The 12,577-nt window shown below is 36.5% G+C and overlaps 1 protein-coding gene across 5 annotated transcripts in view; it reads left to right on the forward strand.

Annotated features, from left to right (window-relative positions):
- SRGAP2 (SLIT-ROBO Rho GTPase activating protein 2) overlaps positions 1-12,577 on the forward strand; it is a 205,821-nt gene that overhangs the window by 155,138 nt on the left and 38,106 nt on the right. For 3 of the 5 annotated variants that reach the window (XM_087720076.1, XM_087720077.1, XM_087720080.1), the window contains exons 12-13: positions 2,498-2,525; positions 11,934-11,961. In XM_087720076.1, the coding sequence (XP_087576202.1) occupies positions 2,498-2,525; positions 11,934-11,961 (56 nt within the window). The remainder of the gene's footprint in view (positions 1-2,497; positions 2,526-11,933; positions 11,962-12,577) is intronic. The other 2 variants (XM_087720078.1, XM_087720079.1) reach the window with 1 other exon arrangement.

Consider the following 12,577-nt stretch of genomic DNA (forward strand, 5'->3'; position numbering starts at 1 on the left):
CTATTGGTGCTTTAATAAAATGAATGGATTACCAGTGGTTATTGCTGGAATTAATTGTCTGGTGCCAATGATCAAATCAAAGATGCCGTTTCATAATCTGAAAAGAGCAAGGATAGAAAAACTAAATAAGTTGGCAGAATGACTTTCCCTTTTAATTTAACTGCACGAATCAACTCCAAACAATAAAGTAGCTCTTGATATTGATCTGGTTCCACTTAAGTATTCAAGGCCTTGGAGAGAAAATATAAATCACAAAATTTATTCTAAACTGTAATGAACCAATATTTTGCAGAACTTTCTTTGATTCTTATAAAATCTTTTCCTGAGCCATGTGGCTGAGATCCCCTGGCCAAGAACAGGCAGTTTTGAGTATATAATTTATATTTGGGGAATTATTATAGAAACGTGACATTTTTATTTCTTCAGACTGTGAAGAAGTCTAGGCGAAGTAATGCAAATGACTCGGAAAGGGCTCTGTGGTCTGAATACCCAAATTATTGGATGAAATTATTTGTTATTTTTAACCAAAAACATAACCAAAATTGTTCTTCATCCCACTGGAAGTCAAAGGAAGCAGTATACATAATTTTTAAAAAAGATTTTTCAGTTAAAGAAATTATTCAGCTATCATGTAAAGTAAAACAAGTCAGAAAGGTTATTTCCTTTGAGCATTTTCCCTCCCTTTGAGTATCACCATATAATACTCAAGCTGACCCTGTGACAAACCACATTCTTGAGTCATTGCATTCTAGCATACTGCTTCTCTTAACTGCTTGCCCCTTTAACTGACTCCCTGCTGGGAGAGCATCAGAAACACTGAAGGTATTTTTTGCCTGATTTCATAAATCAGAAAACCTCCTTTTTCTGGTACTCAGTGAAGCTTTTGTGAATTCACATTGCTCACAAAGATCCCAGTCCCAAATCTAAGCTATTTAAAAAGAGATAAATACAATTATCTGGGTGGGCAAGAAAGTTAGAAGAATACACTGCTTTCCAATCTGAAGCAAAATGCTATAAATTGAAGAGGGTTTAGATGTTAATCTTAACCACTGTTGTCGGACCAGAGACTGCTTGCTTGAAATCTTTGGCATTGTTTCTTTGTTAGCGATTGCTTGACAGACTGCAAAATACGACTGGCTATCTAGCTTTGGGGCAAAACAATATTGATTTGTTTTCTCTGTCCCCTTCTATTTCCGACTTGTAAATTATTTTACTCTGGACATGGCAGGTTCCATTAATAGAAAATATCAGCAGGTCTTTTGGTAACAAATAATTATTTCCCATCTTTTACCTGCATTTGTTAATTTAATACTAAAGCCTTTTGATGTTGTTAAAGCCATGTAGTTATATACATATTAATATTCTGTAATGGAAATGGGCAGATGGCAAAAAACTCTAGTTTAGTATAATGTTGTTATAAAATATGAACTGCTTTGAATAATTAAGTTTTTCCGCTGAAAGTGGGAAAGTGATTGTTTAAAATGTGTTATTTATTGTCCATGATTAACAATTATCTGTCTTTGATTCATTTCATTTCTGATCTTGGGGGAAAACTATTCCTGGTATAAATCAATACCATTGCAATAGAGAAAGCTATCTTAGTTTTGTTATCTGTCAAATGACACGTGTCTTCTCTATTACTGTAAGTTGAGATCCTTTTAAATATTGCTCATAATGCCCCAGGCATTGCAGTTTGGTGTCTTTTTTCCTCATTTGAAATATTTGTGGGTTTAAAAATAAATAAATAAAAAGACAGGAAATAATAAAACCATGGACTTCTGAACTAGCTAGTGTGCTAGTGCATTGTACCTTGTTGAGTAACCAGCAGCTCTCCAGAGGTATGGCGTGAAAGATCAGTTAATCCACAGCCAGCATGACCAAATTGGATAGAACATTCCATGCTAATAAATCTAAAAATGTGGTGCACATTTTCTGAGTGATTTCTGAAAAGTAGTCATCTCTTGCTGAGAAAGATAAAGAAATGCCATACTTCCTGCCATGCCTTCTTATGACATTTTAACATTTCTAGCAGGAATACAGCAAATCAGTGTCTAAAGAACAAGGCAAGTCCTCAGATAGCTAAGAACTGTTTTGTACATTTCCCTATCTAGTAGAAGAGAATATTAGTAGCTCGTGGTTGAACTTTTGAGATTTTTATGTTGTCTGAACTTTCTTTATAGTTGTCTTTCATTATTCAACTAGGTAACATAGGTATGAGTAGGGGTGATGTTTGCTGCCTATTTATATGTAATAATTTGCCCTATTTACTCTACCACATCTCCACTAAAACTAGAAGAGCAAGCTCAGAGCACAAGAACTCCATATTTTATGATTTGCTGTTGATCATCTTGATCAAAATGACTGCTCTGGAGGGGAATCATCCCTCCCATAATAGTTTCTTCCAGTTCCCTTTCAAATTTTTTCACATGCCTGCTTATCCTGCAAATTTTTCCCCTCTGATTAAAAACATAATTTGTTTTCATTTTTCTCATCACAGGTCAAAGGACTGACTGCTCTCTTGCGAGGTAGGTGTGGCAGCAAGCAGCTTCCTTGTTTGAGTATCTTCCAACAAGCAAAACAGGAGTTTCCTGCAACCAAATGTTAACTAATTCAGCTCCAGTCATTGCTTTGATGGCATCACAGGTTTTCAATGCTCTTTTATAAAATGTTCATGGAAATGTTGGTTTCATTTAGAAATCTTTGGGACAGGTCTGTCCGTCCCCCCCCCAAAAAAAATATATGTTAGGAGATGAGGCCACTTGTAAACTATAATATTAATCAGAAACAATAGTATTAGCTGTGGTACACAGTGAGAAATTGTTGTCATGCAATTTATTCCCTTTATTTATTGCGGAATTTGGATCCAGTGGAATTTTGAAGGGGGACGCAGTGGCTCAGTGACTAAAATTTGTCAGCGGTTCGAATTCCTAGTGCCGTATAACAGAGTGAGCTACTATTACTTGTCCAAGCTTCTGCCAACCTAGCAGTTCGAAATGCAAGTAGAAAAATAGAGACCACCTTGGTGGGAAGATAACAGCACCCCGTGCGCCTTCGGCATTTAGTCATGCCAGCCACATAACCACAGAGAAGTCTTTGGACAGCACTGGCTCTTTGACTTAGAATAGGAGATGAGCACCGCCCATAGAGCCGGAAACAACTAGCATGCATGTGCGGGGGAACCTTTTCCTTTACAACTAGATCATTACAGAGATTTGCATAATATTGATCATAACATTTTACTGTCAATCGAAGGGCCAAAGGAGCTATTACATTTGATAATGGCTTTACACTAGCAGTGGATATCTCTATCCAATTATCCACATAGGCACAAAATATTATGATAGTTGTATAAGTATTTTGAGACCATAAAACCATTTGCTTCCTCACCTTTGCTCGGGAACTTTTTTGCTGGTAGAAAATGGGACATATAGGTAAAAGATAAAGTCCTCTTGACCTAGACATGTAACAGATATGACTGCACATTTTTTGTCAAAGATATAGAAGTGGGATGCTGTAGCCTTTCTCAAAAGGAAACAGGTACAGAATTCCAAATGAATTTGAAAAGCAAAATTTAACTTGGAAGCCTGTAATCATGTTCCTGTATTCATGTTGATAATCCTGCCTATATTCATGTTGATAATGTGACAAAATTAGTGGACCAGAGGAATGCCGTCAATATAGTTTACTTGGATTTCAGTAAGGCATTTGATAAGATAGACCATAACCTACTACTAGATAAAGTAGAAGAATGTGGGTTAGACAGCATCAGCACCAGATGGATTTGTAACTGGCTGACCAACCGCACTCAACGTGTAGTTCTCAATGGAACTGCATCTTCATGGAGGAAAGTATGCAGTGGAGTACCCCAAGGCTCTGTTTTGGGCCCAGTACTCTTCAATATCTTCATCAATGATTTGGATCAGGGAATAAATGGGGAACTCATCAAATTTACAGATGACACCAAGCTAGCAGGAATAGCCAACACTCCGCAAGATAGGCTAAAGATACAGAAGGATCTTTACAAACTTGAACATTGGGCACTATCTAATAAAATGAAATTCAGTGGTGAAAAGAGTAAGATTCTACATTTAGGCAAGAAAAACAAAATGCACAGGTACAGTATAGGTGGTACCTTGCTCAACAATAGTAACTGTGAAAGGGATCTTGGAGCCCTAGTGGACAACCATTTAAATATGAGCCAGCAGTGAGCAGCAGCTGCCAAAAAAGCCAACACACTTCTAGGCTGCATAAACAGAGGGATAGAATCAAGATCACATGAATGTTAATACCACTTTATAATGCCTTGGTAAGGCCACACTTGGAATACTGCATTCAGTTTTGGTCACCACGATGTAGAAAAGATGTGGAGACGCTATAAAGAGTGCAGAGAAGAGCAACAAAGATAATTAGGGGACTGGAGACTAAAACATATAAAGAACTGTTGCAGGAACTGGGTATGTCTAGTTTAATAGAAAGAAGGACTAGGGGAGACATGATAGCAGTGTTCAAATATCTCAGGGGTTGCCACAAAGAAGAGGGAGTCAAACTATTTTCCAAGGCACCTGAGGATAGAACAAGAAGCAATGGGTGGAAACTAATCAAGGAGAGAAGCAATTTAGAATGGAGGAGAAATTTCCTGACAGTTAGAACAATTAATCAGTGGAACAGTTTGCCTCCAGAAGTTGTGAATGCCCCAACACTGGAAGTCTTTAAGATGATGTTGGATTGCCATTTGTCTGAAATGGTATAGGGTTTCCTGCCTAGGCAGGGGGTTGGACTAGAAGATCTCCAAGGTCCCTTCCAACTTTGTTATTGTATTGTATTGTATTGTATTGTATTGTATTGTATTGTATTGTATTGTATTGTATTGTATTATTGTATGTTCCAATTACCAAGTGCACTTGAGAAAGAGAAAGAGAAAGAGTTTCAGGTTAATAACATTTTACTGTGCTGCATTTTTTTAACTGGTTGAGTTCTTACATCATGCTAAGCCATAAACCTTATAAACCATAATGGTTGATTGGTTTGATTCTGGCTTAACTCATTGTGAACCAAGCCCATGATTTGATTATTTAGCCAATAATATATCATAGGTTCTCTAGATTTACTCAAGCTAGCACTGTGCTCTGGTAGATTAATCTCTATCCAGTAGGATAAAAAGCCCTGAAAAAAAATATTGAAGTGCTTTTGATTGCCTAACAGAGGAGGGGAAAGATCAATCATACAGAGGTTTTTCTTCCATTTTGCCCCACTGACCCCATCTGGTCTGACAGAGAATTGGATTAAATCAGTGAAGAGAATAAACGTTTTGTTATAACTGGGCCTGACATCAATCATTCTATCATAAATGTCATTGCAGATGTGGAAATAATAATTGAAAAAAATGACTTTTTATAGGTCTTCTGTGGAATGTTACAAATCTCCAAATTGCCATTATTGTTGGCCTAGAAGCAAAGATGTATGTCCATATGGTACATGTTTGTATTTTTTTTTAAAAGGTTAGCTGTTCGGGAATAATTACTTTAATTTATATATCCCTGTGGAAAGAAAGATAGGATATAAATCAAGTAAATAAATAAAATTAAAAAATCAAGGTCAGCTGATAATTCCTAATTGGGAACTGACACTTGCAGTAATGAAATAGGATTCATTGTGGTACTATATTAAATATAATGGTAGTATTGAGATCAGAATTTGAAAATACCTTAAATTGGCTGTGGAAGGAACCTGCATCACCATCATTTTCATTTAATTATTAATAATAATAATTCAACTATGATTGGGAGTATATTGGAATTCCATTACTATTCCAATCCTTGCAATATAATAATAATAATCATCATCATACAGTTTATTGATATCACTGTACCAAGAGATGCCAGACTTGAAGAAAAAATTAAGAAATATTGTGAGCTAGCCATCGAAACTACAAGGCTATGGATGAAATACGTAACAGTTATACCCATTGTCATCGGGGCACTTGGTACCATATCCAAGAATTTTACAAAACACATCAAGAAATTGCAGCATCCTGCAATAATACCAGCACAGCAAAAAAACTGCACTACTCGGAACATCATATACTTTAAGAAGATACTTGGTTGATACCTAGGATGCTGACAGCAACCCATATCAACCATCAATACCAGTCAATGGTATTTGTAACACATTTAAATGCTCGGTTGACTGAGTTTCATATTTAATTAATAGATGATGATGATAGATAGATGATAGATAGATAGATAGATAGATAGATAGATAGATAGATAGATAGATAGATAGATAGATAGATAGATAGATAGGATGCTGGCAGTAACCTGTATCAGTGCCAGTCAATGATATTTGTGATACATTTTTAAATGTTCAGTTGACTGAGTTCCATGTTTAATGAATAAAAGAGATAATAATAATAATAATAATAATAATAATAATAATAATAATAATAATAATAATAATGGCAACAAACAAATGCAAGTATTAGAAATAACAACTGAGATGGTCAAAAATCGAGTTAAAAAGGTAAAGAATTGGACATCACCTGGAAAGGACCAATTACATGGTTTCTGGCTCAAATATCTGACCAGTTTACATGCAATATTGGCCAGGCAACTGAATGAAATTTTACAAAAGGGCCAAATTGATGAATGGTTGACAACTGGAAAAACATACTTGATTCAGAAAGATGCAACTAAAGGAACAACACCTGAAAACTACAGACCAATAACATGCTTGCCAACAACCTTCAAATTACTCACAGGCATTATTGCAGATAACATGATGGATTATTTGGAAACAAACAACATCTTGCCAGTAGAGCAAAAAGGCAACAAAAGAAGGAGCAGGGGCACAAAAGATCAGCTTCTAATTGATAAAATGATATTAGAAAATTGTAAGAACAGAAAAACGAACTTGAATATGGTCTGGATTGATTACAAAAAGGCATTTGACTCACTGCCACATAGTTGGATCATAAAATGCTTAGAAACAACTGGCATTAGCAAAAATATTACATCCTTTACTGAAAAGGCGATGAAACAATGGAGAACTGAGTTGGCAGTAGGGAATGAGAGCTACGGAATGGTTAATATCAAGCGAGGAATTTTCCAGGGTGATTCACTTACACCTCTTCTCTTCATCATCGCAATGATCCCACTATCAGTAATCTTAAAAAAAATGAAATTAGGCTACCAAACAGCCAAAGAAGCTGAAAAAATTTCGCATTTACTATATATGGATGATTTGAAACTCTATGGAAAGTCAGAAATAGAAATCCAATCATTGACAAACACAGTCCGAGTATTCAGCACCGATATTTCAATGCAGTTTGGCATGGAAAAATGTGCCACTGTATCCATAAAAAGGGGCAAAATCACTGCATGTGAGGGAATTGAAATGCCCAATGGCCAATTAATTAAATGCAAAGAAAATGAAGCCTACAAATACTTAGGCATTCTGCAGTTGGATAACATCAAGCATGGAGAAGTAAAAACTATTGTCAGGCGAGAGTACACCAACAGAGTTAGGAAAATTTTGAAATCTAAATTGAATGGTGGAAATACAATCAAGGCCATAAATACCTGGGCAATACCAGTTATAAGATACACAGCTGGTATAGTTAACTGGACACAAGCTGATTTGGACCTTTTGGACCGAAAAAACAGGAAACTAATGACAATGCACTACAGTTTACATCCACGTGGTGATACTGATAGACTATATCTGCCCCGAAAATCAGGTGGCAGAGGATTATTACAAGTGAAGCAGTTGAAGAAGAAAAACACGCACTGGCTGATTATTTAAAAGAAAGTCAAGAACATCTATTAATCGAAGTAAAGAACAAAAATCTACTGAAGGCCCAACGGACGAAACAAGAATACAGAAAAGATGTGATAAAATCAAGAATGGAGAGTTGGCAGAACAAAGCACTGCATGGCCAATTTCTGGAAAAAATAAAAGATAAAGTGGACAATGAACAAACTTGGTTATGGTTAACAACAGGTACATTAAAGAAAGAAACAGAGTCACTAATTCTGGCTGCGCAAGAACAAGCTATCCGCACAAATGCCATTAAGGCTAAAATCGAAAAATCCTCTGATGATGCCAAATGCAGACTTTGCAAAGAAGCTGATGAAACTGTTGATCACATACTCAGCTGCTGTAAAAAAATCACGCAGACTGATTATAAATTGCGGCACAATTCAGTAGCACAAATGATCCATTGGAATTTGTGCAAAAATTATAATATTAAAACAGCAACAAACTGGTGGGAACATCAGCCTGAAAAAGTCACCGAAAATCAGATGGTCAAGATCTTGTGGGATTTCCGTATACAAACCGACAAAATACTGGCGCATAATACACCAGACATCACACTGGTTGAGAAAAATAAGGTCACAATCATAGACATCGCAATGCCAGGTGATAGCAGGGTCGCCGAGAAGGAACATGAAAAAATCACAAGATACCAGGATTTAAAAATCGAAATTCAACGACTATGGCACAAACCAGCAGTGATAATTCCAGTGGTAACTGGCACACTGGGTGCTATTCCAAAAGCACTGGAATTACATTTAAAACAGCTAAAAATTGACAAAATCACCATCAGTCAAATGCAAAAAGCCGCACTGCTTGGATCTGCACGCATATTACGAAAATACGTTACGACGACCTAGGCTGCTGGGTGAGGCCCGACTAGTAACCAATGCCAAATCCGGCGAAACAACTGGCCGCTGTGATACAATTGTATAATAATAATAATAATAATAATTGATGTACCACTCAACACCAACAACTTCTTACAATTATCAAAACATTTAAAAACAAAGAAGAGTAGGAAAACACATATAAAAACAGCATAATACAGAACAACAACAGAGGAAGCATCTGGATTTTTTCTTAATTCTTGATTATTTTTTTCAAAATACCACAACATTAAAAGTATGTTTCTTAAGCACAAGAAGGTTGCTTTTCTTTCAAATTCATCATCCATCTGTTCTGGCAAGGAGTTGAATTAAATAGGATTTTTTCCCATTAACCTTTATTTCCAGCAGCTATAGGAAAATTGCTTTATTTTAAGGACAGTTGATTCAATATCTGGTTGAATATGAATAGATGGCTTCTTCCAGTCAGCATAGACCATTCTAAGCTAGATGGATCAATATTCTGAATTGTGTTGGTAGAACAGGATCCTTCATGTTCTCTGTGTTTGTTATTCTGACTGAGTTCCCACTTTCCACTAAACCAGGGGTGTCAAACTCTATTTCATTGAGACCCCCATCAGGATTATGTTTGACCTCAGGGGAGAGGGGTGGGTGTAGCTAGAATGGGCGTGCCAGTTCGACATCACTCATGCCAGGGGCGCCTGTGATAGCTCGAGTGCTCTGCTAGAGAAAACAGGCTCCCCATTCCGTTTTCAGCTGCGATAACCTCCTGCAACCGGAATTCTATTTTCACTGGCACAGGCACCATGGGCCAGGCCTTCGCTGTTTCCAGGGTGGCCCTGGGGGCCAAATCTAAGCACCCTGAGGGCCGGATCTGGCCCCGGGCCTTGAGATTGACATTGCACTAGACAATGATATTTAAAGCATAGTTTGTTTGCCAACCCAGGCTCACACAGGAAGTTAAGACCAAAGCAAATCAATCATATTCTGGCTAACCATAATATATAAACTAACTCATTTATGTTATCTCACACCCTAATGACACTTTCTATTGAAGTCTCAAAGAGGAGACTAAGAAGGAAACAAGATTTAATCCTTACATTTTTGTCCATCCCTTCCAATCTTCTTTATCAAAATTGCTGTTTATCCGACAACATAAATAGTAGGGAAGCAGCTTCTATTAACTTGCTTTCAGTTGATGGATAATAGGGAAAAGTGAACATAACTCCTGGGTTCTAAGTAAACTTCATGAAAAACAACTGGGCATCACATTGTAATTGCAAGCAACTATTTGTCCATTGTAGGTGAAAATAAGCATATAGTAGTATATACATATAGGCAGTAAATAAGCTCAATCATTTTTGTGTGTGTCATTTGCCACTGATTTGGTGCAATAATATTAGGTTAACTATTTATTGTTAACCATTATGAAGCTATTGTCAAAATAACAAAATTGGATGTAAATCATGGTGAAATTCATTTTTTTTAACTACCGGTTCTGTGGGCATGGCTTGGTGGGCGTGGCAGGGGAAATATACTGCAAAATCTCCATTCCCACCCAACTCCAGGGGAAGAATATTTCAAAATCTCCATTCCCTCCCCACTCTGGTTCCAGCCAGAGGTATTTGCCAGTTCTTCAAACTACTCAAAATTTCTGCTACCGGTTCTCCAGAACCTATCAGAACCTGCTGAATTTCACCCTTGATGTAAATATGTAAGATTTTAAAATGTGTGCATTGTATTTATATACTAAAATTGATAGTTGAACCAATTTCGTTATATTTAAGTACAATGACAATAAAGGTTATACTTATACTTACTTATAGGACACCAGAACAGAAAACAAACAGAATAAGGAAATGGAAATGGAAATGGAAAACTACTTTTTTTTTTTTGACAGACTACGGCTCTGTATCAGTGTCCCCCAATCTTTTCGGCAGCAGGAACCATTTCTGTGGATGTGGGTTTTTTTGTGGACCAGAGGAGGGGGTATTCATGTGCTGCCTGCATCCTGTGGATGGAGCTTCCATTTTTTTATTATTATTATTTTTTGCGTGGCCCGGTTTCTGGCATGCCGTGGGCTGATTTCAATCCACAGACCAAGGGTTGGGGACTCCTGCTCTATATTATCTATAGATGTGTACTGCAGCTAAGTAGTGATGGAAAAACTATTCTGAAATTAGAATTTCTATATACACCAAAATATTATTAACTGCTATCGCATCCAAAAACTTGTATGGAGTGAGTGTGTCATGTACTCCAATTTTTTTTCCTTCAAAAGTTATTTTAGAAGTCATAAGTCAGCCTAGAGAGAACTCTGTTTTCCCATAGGAAAGATTTCAATCACATCAGTTCAAGTGTAGTTCCACAAGTCCTCAGGAGAGCCATCCAAGTGATTAAATTGAAGTGCCTTGGATCTGTAGATAAATTATAAAGACAAACTAAACTTCTGTGAGTCTTAAGGACTCCTGAGAAATATCATTAGGTTAGCTGCTACCATAGATACACTGCATAAATCTTCTAGCTAACTTCAAATATCACTACATTCCTTGGTCATTGAAAACTGTGATCAGAGAAACCCATTAATCCTCTTCCTCAAGTGACATTCTCAGCAGATATGATGATACTCCAATATATTTAAAATGAGTGACAAGGTGTTCCACATGAGAACACCTAAGCAAATGTTTTAATGGCCATTCTACTCTTTCTGAGTCTCCTAGTAATATATAAGAAATCACAAACATATTTATGAGATGGTTTGTATTTGATCTTGTTATTTCAATCCTACTACTTTTATTGAAGACATGTTTTAATAAAGTGTCATTAAGTTTGGATTCATTTTAGAGAAAATAATTTGAATTTTCCTGACCAGTGTGGCTGTAAATTACCCAGCAGAGCACGCCTTTCTTAGCATGGTGCTGCCTTTAAATAATTTCTAAATGACATTGCAGAAAGAAGGGCCTTTATAGTGATGCTCTATAAGATTGGAAGTAAAAGGTTAAATATATCCTTCTGATAGCAATAAGCCCTGCTGTGCCTGTTTGACTATTATAGTACTTTTATTTTAAATTAGATTTTAAAACTTGGAAGTAAATTAATGGAAATATTTCTTGTCTTTGATTCTTCTGTACCGCTACTCACTGATGAGCTATTTATATTTCAAATAAACTGATTCTTTGATTGTAAATGATTTATTTGAAACATGTTTTCGTTTTCTCTTCCTATTCTCCCTCATCTGTTGATAATGGTTCATGTGAATTCTTGGATCAACAGCAGACGCAGTTCTACTATAAGAAAGCAGGTAAGAAATTTATTTAAATGACAATCAAATCACTCTATAGTTGTCCGCTTTTGCTGTAAGTTGTTTCTGGACTGGTCTTTTTTGCAGCAATATTTTGTGGGCTGCTTTAAAAGGAGCAGAGAGTCTAGAACATGGAAAGCAACTGTTAATTAGTAATTCTTCTTTGCCTGGGCCAGACCCCATATGAAATATTCTCTGTGGTTCTGGCCATTGCATCTCTAAAAGAATGATGACCAATTTGAGTAAGTTCAGCAGAGCACAACCAAGATAGTGAAGGAAACCAAACCCAGAGTAGTTAAAGAACAAGGATCTTATAAGAAGGACAACTAAGGTGAAATATGAAAGCAGTCTTCAAATTTTGATGGGTTGTCACACAGAAGATTATTTATTTTCCATTACCATGGAGGATAGGTCAGAAACATTGAGTTAAAACTATAAGACGTTTGCTGACTGAGCTATCAACAGTAGAACAGGCTGCCATATGTTATGACAAATTCTCCTTTACTAGAGTGCTTGAAGCAAAAAAACGTAATTGTTCCTACATTGCATAGCGGCTGAATTAAATTATCTCTATAGTACCTTCCAACTTTATGTTTCTCTGATTTTATAGCAGAAG

Source organism: Thamnophis sirtalis, unplaced genomic scaffold, assembly GCF_051295495.1.
Source record: "Thamnophis sirtalis isolate CommonGarterSnake01/CBP01778 unplaced genomic scaffold, rThaSir2_p1.2 scaffold_7, whole genome shotgun sequence".
NCBI lineage: Eukaryota > Metazoa > Chordata > Lepidosauria > Squamata > Natricidae > Thamnophis > Thamnophis sirtalis.